The 15,670-nt window shown below is 32.2% G+C and overlaps 3 protein-coding genes and 1 long non-coding RNA gene across 6 annotated transcripts; 3 read left to right on the forward strand and 1 right to left on the reverse strand.

Annotated features, from left to right (window-relative positions):
• The first annotated feature begins 26 nt into the window (after window positions 1–26).
• On the forward strand, window positions 27–1,935 carry LOC107360473 (ribose-phosphate pyrophosphokinase 1). Its single transcript, XM_015927138.3, has 3 exons — window positions 27–595; window positions 670–1,031; window positions 1,509–1,935. Exons 1-3 carry the CDS (start codon window positions 94–96, stop codon window positions 1,599–1,601), a joined length of 957 nt encoding a protein of 318 aa, XP_015782624.1. The 5' UTR covers window positions 27–93; the 3' UTR covers window positions 1,602–1,935.
• Window positions 1,936–3,076: 1,141 nt separating this feature from the next.
• Window positions 3,077–5,174, forward strand: LOC107360471 (ribose-phosphate pyrophosphokinase 2). The gene is made up of 3 exons (XM_015927137.3): window positions 3,077–3,677; window positions 3,751–4,112; window positions 4,562–5,174. Exons 1-3 carry the CDS (start codon window positions 3,176–3,178, stop codon window positions 4,652–4,654), a joined length of 957 nt encoding a protein of 318 aa, XP_015782623.1. The 5' UTR covers window positions 3,077–3,175; the 3' UTR covers window positions 4,655–5,174.
• A 2,197-nt stretch (window positions 5,175–7,371) lies between these two features.
• On the forward strand, window positions 7,372–14,868 carry LOC107360470 (uncharacterized). Of its 3 annotated transcripts, none has more exons than XM_015927133.3 (5): window positions 7,372–7,578; window positions 9,691–10,052; window positions 11,152–11,286; window positions 11,810–13,500; window positions 13,795–14,868. In XM_015927133.3, the coding sequence occupies exons 2-5, from the start codon at window positions 9,874–9,876 to the stop codon at window positions 14,184–14,186; spliced, it is 2,397 nt and encodes a 798-aa protein (XP_015782619.1). In that variant the 5' UTR covers window positions 7,372–7,578; window positions 9,691–9,873; the 3' UTR covers window positions 14,187–14,868. The 3 variants fall into 3 exon arrangements, with proteins under 3 accessions (XP_015782619.1, XP_015782620.1, XP_089124328.1); XM_015927134.3 differs by lacking the exon at window positions 7,372–7,578 and adding an exon at window positions 8,683–8,961; XM_089268202.1 differs by lacking the exons at window positions 7,372–7,578; window positions 9,691–10,052 and adding an exon at window positions 10,886–11,025.
• LOC149094182 (uncharacterized) lies at window positions 7,380–9,700 on the reverse strand. The gene is made up of 2 exons (XR_016199094.1): window positions 9,559–9,700; window positions 7,380–9,469 (listed from the first exon to the last, which is right to left on the reverse strand). It is a non-coding gene; the product is annotated as an uncharacterized LOC149094182 (long non-coding RNA).
• Window positions 14,869–15,670: the final 802 nt, after the last annotated feature.

Here is a 15,670-nt window from a genome sequence, read left to right on the forward strand (position 1 = left end):
ATTGGCAACGGACCTCCATGTTGTTTCAACATTGTTGTAATAGCATGTTCAACTGAAATTTCCAATTCATCTTGTTGTGTACTTTGATTCATTATGCCTAATATTAAAGTTTTCAGCGGATCATCTCATCCTGATTTGGCTCAAAAAATTGTGGAGAGACTTGGTATAAACATTGGAAAGACAGTTCTCAAAAAATTCAGCAATCAAGAAACCTGTGTGGAAATTGGTGAAAGTGTCCGTGGTGAAGATGTCTTCATAGTACAATCAGGATGTGGCAAAGTAAATGACAATCTAATGGAGGCATTAATTATGATTAATGCTTGTAAGATTGCCTCTGCAGCAAGAGTTACTGCTGTTATACCATGTTTTCCATATGCTCGACAAGACAAAAAGGACAAATCTCGAGCTCCAATCAGTGCTAAGTTAATAGCTAACATGCTTTCTGTAGCTGGAGCAGATCATATTATTACAATGGATCTACATGCAAGTCAGATTCAAGGATTCTTCGATATACCAGTAGATAACTTGTATGCTGAACCAGCTGTACTCAAATGGATTAAAGAAAACATTCCTAATTGGCAGCAGTGTGTGATAGGTATTGTATACCATCTCTTTAGTCTTAGAGAGCTCATTTATACTCTTACATTGACTAATTTTGTGTATTTATAGTTTCTCCTGATGCTGGAGGTGCAAAGCGTGTTACCTCAATTGCCGATCGACTGAATGTCGACTTTGCATTGATCCATAAAGAAAGAAAGAAGGCTAATGAAATAGCCTCTATGGTTCTTGTTGGTGATGTCAAGGATAGGACTGCAATCCTAGTTGATGACATGGCTGACACATGTGGAACTATCTGTGAAGCTGCAAAGAGGTTAATAGAGGCTCAAGCATCAAAGGTCTATGCCATTTTAACTCATGGTATATTTAGTGGACCAGCACTTGCAAGAATAAATGACGCTACTCTTGAGGCTTTGGTCGTTACTAATACTATACCCCAAGATGAGAATATGAAAAAATGCCCAAAAATTCAGGTTTGTAACAATCTTACTCTAGTTCCAATTATTGCTTCACGAGAGTTTACTTTCAAATTAGCTGAACAATCAAAATAAAGACCGGTCAATGTTTTATTGTATTATCTCATTCATAAAAATTCAAATGCGGTAACCTTAAAGATCATGAAATTTGACCTTTCGCTAGCAAACAGAAATAGGATCTCAAGGAAATTGATATTCGGAAAATTCAATTAGCATATAATATCATATGACATAAGTAATTGTGCCATTAACTCATGTCTAGTTTTAATCCTGGTTTTACCTATTTATGTAATGTAACAATTAATTAACTTCTTTTTGGGGTCTTTTGTAATCAATATAATAATCTAATGTTTGTTTGATTATGATAAAGTCATGAACAGATAAGATGAAACAATGATAATTGTAAACTTCTTGCTTTTTCATGATGAATTAATGAGACTTTTGAATCTAATAACTCTTTCTTATCTTTTTCAGTGTATCGATGTTAGCATGATCCTTGCTGAAGCCATAAGGAGAACTCATAATGGTGAATCCGTCTCTTACCTCTTCAGCCACGTACCAATGTAAAATCCGTACTGACGGAAATGCCAGCAACAAGATTCTTTCTGACTGTGATTTTTTTGACCTTCGAACTTATAAAATTACCTAATCTCATTTTCATCATTCAGCTAATTTTAATTGAAAGCTTACAATAGCTGATATGAATTTGCTTAACCTAATCTTGTAATCTCATGATTGAATCATAAATATCATGATTTTATTTTGATAAAATCATATAATCTTGAGATCAATCAATTTTTGATGTGATATCTTGCTGTTTTATCTGAATGATATTTTTCATTTCAAGAAAATTTTCTGAAAATATTCCCTTTGTTCATTAGAAGTAAGTAATTTTCTTGGATATTTTGTATTTCATTTTTGTTTTCAAGTTTATTTAAATCAACTAAGCAGGAATTTCTAGGTGAAATGGATGTTAACCAATGGTAAATCGTTTTTTTGTTCAACTGTATTCATCTAGATCTGAATCACATTTAGTATTTAACTAGTCAATCTATCATCAAATCAAGCTACGTGGATAGAACCTAAAAATTTTGATTATTTATAATTTAATTACTGGATTCTATTCAAAAATTGTCTCCCTGAATTATCAATGGTCATACTTAAGAGCAACAAAACTGCTATGATCAATCTTATTGACAATGTCATTGACAATGTCAATTTCAATCAATTTCCTTGCACATCCAATCTTTATCATGTAAAATCATTTGTTACATGATGTCACAACATCTAAATTATTTAAATTTAAAAAACGGAGGATTGTTCGTTCATAATCAAGTTAACTATCATGGTTTTGTTTTATCTTTGCATACCTATCATTAATTATTTTGTCAATTTCTTCCGAATAAATTGATGTTACTTACAGATCTTGGATGGATAATCAATTTTCTGGTGGTTAAAATGACCCATAATGGAAAGAGTAACTGAAAAATTGTTCTGGTAAAAATTCAAATGCTATACAACTGTTGAGCGTTTCGTAGCCTGAAAAATATTTGGCGGTAAAGAGTTTGAAAAATGTAAACAAATAATGCGCAAACGTGCTTAGTTCATCTAATGTTTGAAATTCAAACTTTGAATCGATCCAGAACATTTGTATTCAGCGTTTGTTGCTCAATTAAACCAGTATATTGCTTTCATTTAACATATGATAAAATTGAATTTCAAGATTGAAAAATTTGTGGTTCTCGAGAAGAAAACCAGTTTGACGTATCTCATTGGAAACGAGATTGGAGTCAATGATTCCATTTGGACTCTGACTTTTGTGATGAAGACGTAATTAGTCTGTTTGAACTGATGTAACATTTTGAATGACTGTGCCAGTCATTTCTTTTTGTCTTTCTTTGAAAATTGATTACAATCTTTAAGATGAATTAAATTGCAAATGATCTGATATGTATAGATGGCCCCTGTTAATGAGGTGTGTCTTTGTACACGCATGGTGAAAAGCTGATTGTTGAGAGTCTAATACACCAACAGTGTTCGTTTAACAGTGTTAAATTAACACTGTCGGTTGTTTGATTGTAACAATTGAGTAGTTCTCACCTGAAATTTCTAGTTCATCTCGTAGTGTCCTTTGATTCACCATGCCTAATATTAAAGTTTTCAGTGGATCATCTCATCCTGATTTGGCTCAAAAAATTGTGGAAAGACTTGGTATACACATCGGAAAGACAGTTCTAAAAAAATTTAGTAACCAAGAAACTTCAGTAGAAATTGGTGAAAGTGTCCGTGGTGAAGATGTCTTCATAGTACAATCAGGATGTGGTGAAGTTAATGACAATCTAATGGAGGCTTTAATTATGATTAATGCTTGTAAGATTGCCTCTGCAGCAAGAGTAACTGCTGTTATACCATGTTTTCCATATGCTCGACAAGACAAAAAGGACAAATCTCGAGCTCCAATCAGTGCTAAGTTAATAGCTAATATGCTTTCTGTGGCTGGAGCAGATCATATTATTACAATGGATCTACATGCAAGTCAGATTCAAGGATTCTTCGATATCCCAGTAGATAACTTGTATGCTGAACCAGCTGTACTCAAATGGATTAAAGAAAACATTCCTGACTGGCATCAATGTGTGATAGGTATTTATTGTGGTCATTTTTATTACCAAGTAAAGCCGTTCACTTTTAATACCTTTCATTTGTTTCTCTGTAGTTTCTCCTGACGCTGGAGGTGCAAAGCGTGTTACCTCAATTGCCGATCGACTAAATGTCGACTTTGCCCTGATTCATAAAGAAAGAAAAAAGGCTAATGAAGTAGCCTCTATGGTTCTTGTTGGTGATGTCAAGGATAGGGTTGCAATCCTAGTTGATGACATGGCTGACACATGTGGAACTATTTGTCAAGCAGCTCAAAAATTAATCGAGGCTCAAGCATCAAAAGTCTATGCCATTTTAACTCATGGTATTTTTAGTGGCCCTGCCTTACCTAGAATCAATTCAGCAGCATTCGAGGCTCTAGTAGTCACAAATACCATTCCACAAGATGAAAATATGAGAAGATGTCCAAAAATTCAGGTTTGTTTTCCTGCTTATATCTGTCGGATGTTTACGTGTTGTCTCAATGACATTATGATAATGGACAATCATGATTTCCAAATACTCCAACATTTCTGCAATTAGTTGATTTGCTTCTTTTAAAATCATCTTTTGATTAATGATTCAAGTGTTTTATCAACCAACCTTCACCACCGCAAACCACCAACAAAGTATCCCATGATTGCATATCTTATGCTATCAGACAAATCTTGATATTCTTCATTTATTAATTTTGATTATCTTCCAAATCATGTTATTTTATTAAGGAATAACCTACAGATGATTCAACTAATCAATATAATAATCTAATGTTTGTTTGATTATGATAAAAGTCATGACTAGATAAGATGAGGCAATGATAATTGTAAACTTGTTGATAAATTAATGAGACTTTTGTGATCTAATAACTTTTTTCTTTTCTTTTTCAGTGTATCGATGTTAGCATGATCCTCGCTGAAGCCATCAGGAGAACTCATAATGGTGAATCCGTCTCTTACCTCTTTAGCCACGTACCAATGTAAAATCAAATCAATATTCACAACAAAAAATTGACAAGCATTTTCTGTGACTTTGGGAAGCTTACTGTTCAATTTGGATTTCTTTTTTTTTCGACGATAAATTGTTATTTTCATCAATCAATCTATTCACAGAATATGATGCTGAACATAAATAGATACATTATGCTTCCAGAATGTTACATTAAACTTTCGGACTCATTAGTTTTGTTTTGTTATCCCTAAAGATATTAGATTTTTGGCTTGAAAAAAAGAATCCTATTGAGTTTAATGTAATTAATTGTTTTTGTTTCTAGCTTAATCATGTTACTGCCTGTTGCTTGCCGTTAGGCATTATTTTTTATTTGAAAGAGTTCCTAAGCTTATTTTCATTTTGCCTTTTTTCAGCTGTTTATTCATGTTCGCATGTGTAGCTTTACCTGATCATTAGACTAAGTTCACAATCAACTTTGTAGAAATACTATTTAAAATGTTCCAATGTTTAAATGTAACTTATGTAAGTTTACAATTCAGAATTCACTATCAATTTAACGTTACTATTTTTATTTCTCTATGAGATTACCATGACTTGAGCAAAAATGTATATGATTACATTTCAAGTGAAATAATGATTGTTTTGATAAAATGGGTTTACCAATTTACAAGCAATTATTTAATGTATACAATGTACTTTAAACTGCAGCTCTTAGCTGACTACAAAGCATTATCTTATATCATCTAAATTGTCAGTAAATCAATCTTATATAGTCAAAGTAAATGCATTATTCCCTATCTACCTCTGTATTATTGTGATTGAAATCACTTGGACGTCAAATGACCAAAAAGCTTCAATAAAAACATTGAGATATTTACCTTATAAATTTCAGTGTTAGGATTATTCAACTACCAAAAGTCAAGATTAATAAACGTTTCAATATCATTTGATTATACCATTAAATCTGGGATCTACAATGTATGCGAATAACACAATTTCAAGATGAGTACTTGAAAGCTTTGAATCTGATGGATGAATCTAAAGGTCTGCGATGTTTTAACCAACAACTAATAACTCTTAATCTTCAATTATGATTATTGGTAGCTTTTATGATGTTTCATTAAAGTTGATGGTAACTCTACGGATAATTCAAAGTAATCAGGAAACATTAACTTGTAGCAATAAGTTAATTGTCTTTGGCCATTCTCAGTACTTCAATTCAATTTCCTTTCAAACCCAAAGTAAATCCACTTGTAAGCTGTTGAAAGATTGGCCAGACTTTTTGATTAACAATGATTACCTGTTGTAAGATTGAAACATTAATTTCATCGACTTGTAAACCTAAATCGTTTCCAGTTTATCTTTTTTGATTAATTGTCTGTCTATCTAATCTAGATTGTTAAAGGATCACCTTCACAGCAATCAATGTATATTCAAGTAACTGTTGCTTTCCATCCAAAATATAATTCAACGATCAGTTTATTTATTGTCTTATAAAACAGTTGATTATTTACATGTCGAGCTGATTTGAATGAGAAAATCAATTCTATGATTGTAAACAATCTGAATTGGTTGGTAAGTATAAAGCTTTGGTATCATTTGCGTGCAAATCTTAATGTTAATCTTAATTGAGTGTCTATCCATTGGACTTTCACCGAGAAGGTAATTTTCCTGGTAAAACTGGTAAATGGGTTTCAATAGCTGCGAATGAGCAGAGATTTTAAATTGGTATTACGGTTAAAAATGATTTTATTTCTGAAGATTTTATAGTCAACATAAAGACCATTTCAATTTACCAACAATTTAACCCAACTGTTGTCTCTATTTGACATTTCATCCATTTGTGTTGGCTTTAATTGCTGACAATTGACGTATGTAATGGACAGAAATACATTGTAATTAAATAGTATAATGACAAAACCAGGTTTACCTAAAATAATGGTTTCATTCTGATATTTGGTCTGGTTAAGAAGGTTACAAAATACATAGTTATTATTAACACAATTTCACTGCATAACAGCAATGGTAAGTTATAATTATGAATAATTAAATGGCAGTTGAACTGTGATTAAATTGGTGAACTGTTAACAGCAAAAAATATAATATAAAATAACATCAAACCGTATGAAAAACAAACCTTTGTAAGCAAGCACCTTAAACGCACTGCATACAAAATCAAGAGTATTTTTCGCTAAAAGTGTTTTCATTGTTTGGATTGATAAATTGGGTAAATTATCGGTTTGATATTATTTATTCGAAGGTTATTATATCCAATTCATTTTTTATTGATTTTCAGACAATCAATGACCATTCACGGTCGGTTAATCAAATTGTTTGCTATGAAACTTGATTGGATATCATTTCATTGTTGAATCTAATCTTCTAAATCAAATCGTCTCTTTCTTGTTGCATCTTTTAAAAATACAATCTGATTTGACTCATCAATTGTTAAGATTAACGATTTAGAAAGTAATCAAGATTTCAAACCTTAAATTTTTATCACCAATCAATTTTAGAGCTATTTCCCGGGCTTTAACATCAACATCTTAACTGTGTTACCAGAAAAGTCCACAATCAACCAAATCTGTTGTATAAAAGTAAAATTAAAACCGATTATTATCAAATGGAAATAAAAAAGGTTGCTATTATTTGATCATTTGGCTTTGAAAATTACAAAAAATAGTCAATTGATTGACTCTTACAGATTGGTAAATAAAAAAGGAATGACTATTTTAAAGGACAATTAGAAAGTCTATATTTTTGCAGTTGCTTGCAATTTAATCATCTCAGTGTGATTATTGTTTGATTTAATTGAAAGTTATTTCATTCCAGGCTTTGTTTATTGCTTCCATCAATGTTTCAATCCAATGTAATTTTTGCCATTGTTGTCATTTATTTGTCATTTCTTGTTGCTTTCCAATTTGGGCTATTTTAAAAACACCAGCAAACATAACAGGTAATTTAACAAAGATCCTGTTTACTTGGGTACAATCAATTACTAATTAATCCGGTTTTTTTCTGGTTTTAATTGTCTCACGGTCTAATTTACATGTTTCCATCATATTCATCATCATTCATTATTATCATTAAATCTTAGCCATTAATTGTAACAACCTAAATTCATGTTTTCATGTTTCTATGGATCTTTTGTCTCCACCAGAAAAAACCATTGATTCAAATATCCTCTAGTCCATCAAGGAAAAGTTAACCCTTCAATTTTCACCTCTGATGGTAAATGATTAAACGTGACTCAACAGTTATCACCATCATTCTTGCATCTTTGAGATCATTAACATTTAGCATCAATTATCTTGACCATCTTCCTCGCCATTATCATCATAACTGTCAAGTTGACCATTAAAACTGTTCTCAATGCAGAATTGAAACAAATGGTAACAATAATTCATTATTGATTTGACTTCTGGAATCCATTTTGCTTTCAGTCATTTTGTTGATTAAAGAATGTTGACAATGTTGATTTCCCTTTTCCATGTTAGCCAAAACGTTGCTTCATCACCATTAATAACAGAAATTTATCAGAATCGTGAATCATCATGATAATATTTTCAGAAGTTTCACTTTCGCTGGTTCCCTAAAGGTGTTGCGATGTTTAAAACGCATTTTAAATCATTCATTGATTATAAATAAGGATTGGTCCTCTTTGATTTGATTGATTAACACAAAAATGAAACTGAATTCCACTCTTTACATTCCAAATAGCAACTCGAATAACCAAAATGAAAATTTATCTGAATGATAGGACGAATCTTTTTTTGCACCATTTAATTGTTCCATCTAATATTATAAATAATTGTTCTGACTCATACGTCTGCAGGGTAAATTATAATATTTACATTAACAGAGAGTCAGAATAATAATATCGCCTCAGAAAGATTTGCTTTAGTTGTTTTCTTGGTCCAAGACTTGCACCCTGTAATTCATTTCTCCACTTTTTTTTGTTAACCATGTTGACTCTTCCTCCATTAACCCTTTTCCTTTTCTTCTCCTTCTGGTTTGCAATTCCTTTTCCAAAATCTTTCAACCTGTCAGAACAAATTTTACCGTAGTTCAGATAACATTAAACATGCTTCTAAATTGAACCATTTGAATGTTGTCTTTTTTTTGAATTCACCACAAGTAATGTAGTAAAATCCATCAGGTTTGTTGATGATGAACTTCATTGTTTCCTAGTACTTTTTTGGTTTCTTTTTTTTCGCCATCATCTCGATTGTTGTCTTCTTCCTCATTTTTTTCCTTCTCTCTCCATTCCTTTCATACACGCTCTTTTTTTTACTCCTGTCTTCATAATTGTATTACCAGAAAAGTGGGAAAAGATTTAGTAAGTCTGCGCATTGAACTTTTCATTTCTCCTGATACCATCCTTTTTTACCCTTAAATCTGATCGATTTCCTGCAACTGTTCAGTCTTTCCTTTAGTATCTCAGTGAATTTATTCCGAGGTTTTTGCGAATTTATTTTTCTTTTTTCATTGTCTTTTGCTTTTGTTGAGAATCCTCTCCTTTAACTGAGAATTTGAATTTGTCCTAATTCTTGGTAGCATGCTTTTTGTCAATTATTTTGATAATTTTGCGATTGTAATTGAAATCTAGTACAGTATAGTTGATGTTACTTCCTCGATCCATACCATTTTGTTATCCAAACCATTTCGAACTCCTAAAGTTGGCAATATTTCCATTGTAGAATAACTAACTTTAATCTCGGGTAGAACTTTATGTTGACTTGATGAAGCTAATCTTTCTTTGTCTCCGCCATTTCAATTTCAGTTTACATTTTTATACCATTTTTATAATCTTTAATCGTCAATGGTGATGTTGCTTCACGATTGTCCTAGTTTTAAAAAATTGACATTTTTAACCTGTTTTACATAGTTCACGCAAAGCTTGATATATTATTGAAAAAAAAATTTATTGACTTACTTTTGTCCCTTCTATCTAACCCATTATCTCCATCCTATCTCCACTCAAATTAACATCCATTGCCCTACCAGACGGTTGAGCTTTAAGCTGTAAAATAATCATTTTCCTGGTGTCTTCAATGTTTATCAAAAGGTACACTAACGATTACATTAACTGGTCATCATCATCATTTGATTGTTCCATATTAATCAACTCAGTGCATTGGGAACAAATACCAAGAAAGGATTAACTGGCCATCGGTGATTGATTGGATTTAACTGTGATTGTTGAATCCTGCCGAAATTTGGAATCAACCATCAATAACTTTGATCAACCATGACCGTTACATATACGTTAAATGTTGCCAACACAAGACTCAATGGATTTGCGAAACTACTTCTCCGCTGGAGAGGGTCCATTTATAAGCTTCTGTACCGAGAGATGATCATCTTTTGTATCCTTTATTACAGTCTCAGCTTTCTTTATCGTTATTTATTGGACCCAGATCAGCGAAGGTAAGCATACAATCAATCATTATCAAAGTTTAACAATAACCGCCTCTGTTGAGTTAATGAAATATTGCCCAAGTGTAGCGTAAGCATGGAGAAACTTCCAACTTCATCTTTTTGACTATTGAATTGCGAATGAATCCACCAAATTGTTGTGAAATGTTGTGTAACAAATGGTTATTTAAATAGTTTATAAATTGAACAAGATTAAAATAATTAACGGTTTAACTATGATCTAATAGCTGGATAAAAGCCAATAATAGACTAACACAGTAAAATAATTGGCGGGTAAAGAATGTAAACAATCAATAATGCGCAAACGTAGACAATTGTTGTTATTGTTTAACTGTAGTTTTAGTCAAATTTGATTTTTATGTTTTTTCTTACATATTGTTTGACAATTAATTATGTTACCAAAAAATCGTCATTCAGGGATTTTGAGTCTCTTCCAAAATTGGTGAATAACGAGCCATAATTTCTTGGTGTATTCCAGTCAATATATTATACTTACTCAGGTTTGTTATTGATTAAAGTGTTGATATCAAAGGCCAGATTATTTTTGACTTGCTCTTAAAGATATAGATTTATTTGATTGACATAGTTATGTTGAATGATTGGTTTTGACAAGGCTACTTCATTATGAAATATCTAATGTGTACAGCTGTAAATTTGGAGCTAATTCAATCTTGTTGATTGATTAACGAGTTTCTTCAAGGTTTGACGAGGAATGCCAAGGACCTAACATGTGAAAAGTTACAAAAGCTAAAAAAGATTTACATGTGTCTAGTAACATTTCTTGAAATGTCTTTTTTGTTTATAATGTATTTTTAGGTTTTGATACTAAATCCCTTGATATTTTTATATTTAGATGATCCAAATTAATCAGCTGTTTGCTCGGATAAGAAACTGTTATGAAGTTAACACATTGTTAAAGTCTGTCGGTTCATTGATCTGTGATGCATTCACCTAAACGAGACTGGTCAAGACTTTCTGTTTCTGCTTTATGTTTCTGATTTCATAATGAGATTTATTATATATTTCAGACTTTTCATTTCATTCACTTTTTTGATTGTATTCATTAACAATTCTTTTCCTTCTCTTACAGGGTTTTTGAGAAAGTCGCCTTATACTGTGAAGCTTTCTCTAAATTGATTCCATTGTCGTTCATTCTTGGGTTTTATGTCTCAATTGTGGTTAGCCGATGGTGGAACCAATACTGTGCTATACCATGGCCAGATACGTAAGTTAACGATACCGTTTTCATTATCCATCTCCTAAATTACTCGACTATCTGGTAACAAAACTCTTTCATGCTCCATTAACTTTATAGTACCAAGTTCATTGCTTCAAGAGTTAGTCTAATGGTCATTTTTCGACCATAGACTGAGTCATTTGCTCCAAATGGGAAAGACAGCATTTCAATATTAAATCACAATATTTTCGATTTGTGACCCTGTGAGCATAAATAATTCATTAGTCTTGTCATTGTCCTGTTTATTGGATAGTTTGCTTTAGTATTTTAGTCTCATTTGTATCCATATCTAGTGTTGAACCATGAATAGTCTAACAACAGTTGTGTAGCTAAGGTAACACCAATTAATTACTTAGGATGTTACGATGTTACGATTTACATGTTGACAGGCTCTAATTAATTTAGATTTTGGGTCATTAAATTTTATATTCTATCGATTACTAAAATTACTTACAAATGTTAGTACAAATTAATTAATCTATGCATTTTATTTTCCTCTATCTTTCTCTAGACTTCTCATGATGATCACTGGTATCGTTCAAGGGGATGATGAACGAGGGCGCGTGATAAGACGAACTTTAGCCCGTTACTTACTGATCCTTCAAGCTGTTACCTTTCAAGCAATCAGTATATCAGTTAAGCGTCGTTTCCCGTCAATTGATCATCTAGTTGAAGCTGGTATCATGACTAAAGAGGAACAATTAGCTTACAATGAGATACCAGGAGTTTATGGTAAATGGTGGGCACCGGCAGCTTGGTTCACGACGTTGGCCATCAGATCTCGGCGAGAAGGTCGAATCAAAGATGATACGTTGTTGAAACATTTATTACAAGAATTGTACAAATTTAGAAATGGCTGTGGAGATCTATTTGCCTTTGATTGGATCTCTATTCCATTGGTTTATACTCAGGCAGTAACTATTGCTGTCTATACTTATTTTGCTGCTGTAATTATGGCTCGTCAATATCTGGATCCAAGTCAAGGATATTCAGGCCATGAGGTTGACCTTTACATTCCAGTTTTCACTTTGCTTGAATTTTTCTTCTTCATGGGCTGGCTCAAGGTAGCTGAACAGTTAATTAATCCTTTTGGGGAAGATGATGATGATTTTGAGTTAAACTTCATTCTTGACCGTAACTTGGTTGTTTCAATGTATATTGTGGATCAAATGCACAATCAGTTGCCTAAATTAGTGAAGGACACTTATTGGGATGATCTTAGACCATCATTGCCTTACACAAAATCTTCAGTAGGCTTACGAAGACAGCCTTATCTGGGTTCAGCTATGAACTTGGATATTCACCCAGAAGACTCAGAATTTATTCCGCCCTCTTTAGAAACTATAATGGAAGATGAATTAATTTCTGACACTCATCATCGATTTAACCAACATGGTAATAGTGATTTGGCTTCTCCGTCAATTGCTGACCAATTAGTCAACTTTGATTACAACACGAATGCTTGTGATATTTCACTCGGTAACGGAAGTCGACCTCAATCAAGTGTCTCTCAAAGTGCCTTAAATTTACTGCATGATTCTTTCTTTGGCTCAAGGATAATCAACATGATAATTGGTAGTTCAAATGAAAACATAACGCCACAGCTAAATGGAAATGTGAAAAACTCCAAAGACAAATCTGGTTCTCATTCAGCTGGAGTCGGAGGAGGATTTTCCAGTGCCTTAGGACAGTTTTCATTGAAATCACCAAGAAAACGAACTCGAAAAATATCAGTTCCAAATAATTTAAAACCATCAATTTCTTCCTCACTGATTAGTAAAACATCAATGGAAGATTTTGATCGGAAAATGGGTAGTTCAGCTTCTCCCCATACTGGTCGACATCGAAAGCCAATCTCTGAATTTTATGGTAAAGAAACATCTTCTTCAACTTCATCGTTTTACCGTCATAACCAGCATCCAAATCAAAATAATGGTTACAACCCTAACTATCCCGATGAACGTCGCTCTCTTGTCATTGATTTGGAAGAAGGAGCAAATCTTGAATCTAAACTCTATTCACAAACACATTTAGGATCTTCACAGTTATCTCGTGCTTTTAGTGGATCCATTGATGAAAATGGACTGGGATTAAGTTATCCACCATCACGAGCTGAAATTCAGTCAATAGGCCCTGGATCAAGTGTTGGAGGTCACACTGACTCTTATGCAAATGAAGACGGAACAGCTTCTCATAGTCACAGTGAGTTCATCTCTAAACAATCATCCAGGCCATTATTTTACATTCCTGAATATTACTAGTCTTTGTGTTTATTTGTTGATACAAATGTGTGATTTATTTTTTTTTTCGCATCTCAATTATTTTTATAATTTGATTTATTTGTTAAGCAAATTATTTTATGAAGAAAGGAAATAAATAAGTTCTTCATTTAATCAGTTACTGATCTTATCTAAAATCAAAACATTGAAGAATCTAATTGTATTTATTTTTTAAACAATTGTTAAAGCATCAACTAATAATACTTTTTCTTAATAGTTGTCCCTAGCTCATCGTTTAATAATGATGTTGATCCATCTTTAATCATGGAAGGCATCAGGGCAAGTCCAAGTATTCGCAGTAGCGAAACGTATGGTTCATCTTATTCAGCACTCAACAATTATTCATCAACCCAATTAGGAGAATCATCGGAAGTAGAGGAAAATGGACAAAATGCTCGATGTAATGTTTCCACTGCCAATGGTACAGTCACCAATCTTGCTACAAGCACTTCAGAAAATGACCCAGACGAATCCGCCGATCATTCAGGCGAATCTGAGACTTTTGACCATTCATCATCTCATGAAAGTTTGGGTCCATATGGAAGTAATCAAAGTACAGTTACCAGTATCACTCAACTTTTGGGAAAAGGCAATAAGGAGCACAAATAAAGCGTTGGTCAATCGTTAAAATGGAAATCTATTTATGAAGACAATTTAAGACAATGAAGACTTTTGTGACAAAAAAAATATTCACGTTCAATGAACCGATTCTAAGGAAACCAAAAACTCACCTCTAATATACCAATCAATGATTCCAACTGCAACTTTACACGAATCTCTTTTTAACTCCATTAGGCTATTTAATGGTTTTACGGAGGAAAAGTAAAACCATTTTGCTGTATTCACAAGCAAATTTGGTTTTCATTTCATTTTCTACTTTTATCAAACACTTTACACTTTTCAACCAATCTACTTAAATTTGTAACACTTGTAATTGTTTTATTTATGTGTCTTGATCACTTTAGAATTATTATCCTACATATTTCCCCATTTTCTCATTCCATTCAATTTTCTACTCATATTTTGTATTACAATTCGTCCTGTAACTAATTGAATTCAGAGGATTTATCATGGTTCTGGTAAATGGATAAGAAAAGGCTAAACAACTGAGTTGTACAATGTGATAATCGAGTTCAAATTGATCCATGTAAAGTTTACCCTTCACCCAACTGCATGAAATTACATTTTCACTTTGATATTTATAAAATTGATATAAATTACAATTGGCCCAAGCTATGTACAAATTTAGACTTGCAATTTGCAAAATAAATTTGATTATCACTCACTTAAACTGATTGTTATAAGTTGCACAAAATAAATTCATTTATTTCATAAAAACTATAAATTATCCATCTTCATTATCCATTTAATCATTCAAATTGACAGTTCCTTCAGTTGTAGACAAAACGTAATGATTTAAAATTGATTAACTTGAAGGTTTTACAGCATTCAATTCAAAGAAAGATATCAAATGTTTAAAATTATTGGAAATTGAGAGATTGTGAATTTATATTAATAGTTTAATATAAAAATAACATTAAACATGATCTGATGGAAAAAGATTCAACTGCCAATAATGAAGTGAAATCAACTTTCAAATAATCATCCATTAAGAAGTCAATTTATAAACTCAACTCAATTTATAAAACAATCATGTACCAGATTTACAAAGTATATTGATAATTTTATCATTACAAAGTTTATTGACTTGAATGATGTTATTGTAATTCACTAAAGCAACCATTAAAGTGATTCGATAAATTGGCTGTCTATTTCAAGTTAATTCAGTTACAAAACGTTATCCGTCTTTTAAAGTAATAAAGGAAATGAGTAGAAACGTCTCGAGCATTGAGATGAAAGCTAACCAAGTGACGAGTATCAAAATGATCCAAGTTTTCAAAATTTCAGTCAACGTAGGAGCAAATTTTACACTTATTTATCGGAATCTAAATTATAACGCTAAAACCAACCGAATTACCCAGTAAAATAATTATAATAGTTGGTTAAGGCTATCAATTGTTATGAAAAGGTGAAATATTAGCTTGAAGCTAATTAGGGACCGTTGAAAAATTAAGTCTCAATAAACGATTTCA

The sequence above is a fragment of the Tetranychus urticae genome, chromosome 2 (assembly GCF_039701765.1).
Source record: "Tetranychus urticae isolate SD_2017Ah chromosome 2, NJAU_TeUrti_SD_1.0, whole genome shotgun sequence".
In the NCBI taxonomy this organism is placed as follows: Eukaryota; Metazoa; Arthropoda; class Arachnida; order Trombidiformes; family Tetranychidae; genus Tetranychus; species Tetranychus urticae.

What these genes read in the sequence shown, in the direction of transcription:
- LOC107360473 (XM_015927138.3), top strand. Translation starts at nt 94, where the DNA reads ATGCCTAATATTAAAGTTTTCAGCGGATCATCTCATCCTGATTTGGCT. An exon ending in TTGGCAGCAGTGTGTGATAG is followed by an intron (nt 596 to 669) that starts GTATTGTATACC and finishes GTGTATTTATAG; the next exon opens with TTTCTCCTGATGCTGGAGGT. An exon ending in AAAAATGCCCAAAAATTCAG is followed by an intron (nt 1,032 to 1,508) that starts GTTTGTAACAAT and finishes TATCTTTTTCAG; the next exon opens with TGTATCGATGTTAGCATGAT.
- LOC107360471 (XM_015927137.3), top strand. Translation starts at nt 3,176, where the DNA reads ATGCCTAATATTAAAGTTTTCAGTGGATCATCTCATCCTGATTTGGCT. An exon ending in CTGGCATCAATGTGTGATAG is followed by an intron (nt 3,678 to 3,750) that starts GTATTTATTGTG and finishes GTTTCTCTGTAG; the next exon opens with TTTCTCCTGACGCTGGAGGT. An exon ending in GAAGATGTCCAAAAATTCAG is followed by an intron (nt 4,113 to 4,561) that starts GTTTGTTTTCCT and finishes TTTCTTTTTCAG; the next exon opens with TGTATCGATGTTAGCATGAT.
- LOC107360470 (XM_015927133.3), top strand. Translation starts at nt 9,874, where the DNA reads ATGACCGTTACATATACGTTAAATGTTGCCAACACAAGACTCAATGGA. An exon ending in TTGGACCCAGATCAGCGAAG is followed by an intron (nt 10,053 to 11,151) that starts GTAAGCATACAA and finishes CTTCTCTTACAG; the next exon opens with GGTTTTTGAGAAAGTCGCCT. An exon ending in AACAGCTTCTCATAGTCACA is followed by an intron (nt 13,501 to 13,794) that starts GTGAGTTCATCT and finishes TTTTCTTAATAG; the next exon opens with TTGTCCCTAGCTCATCGTTT.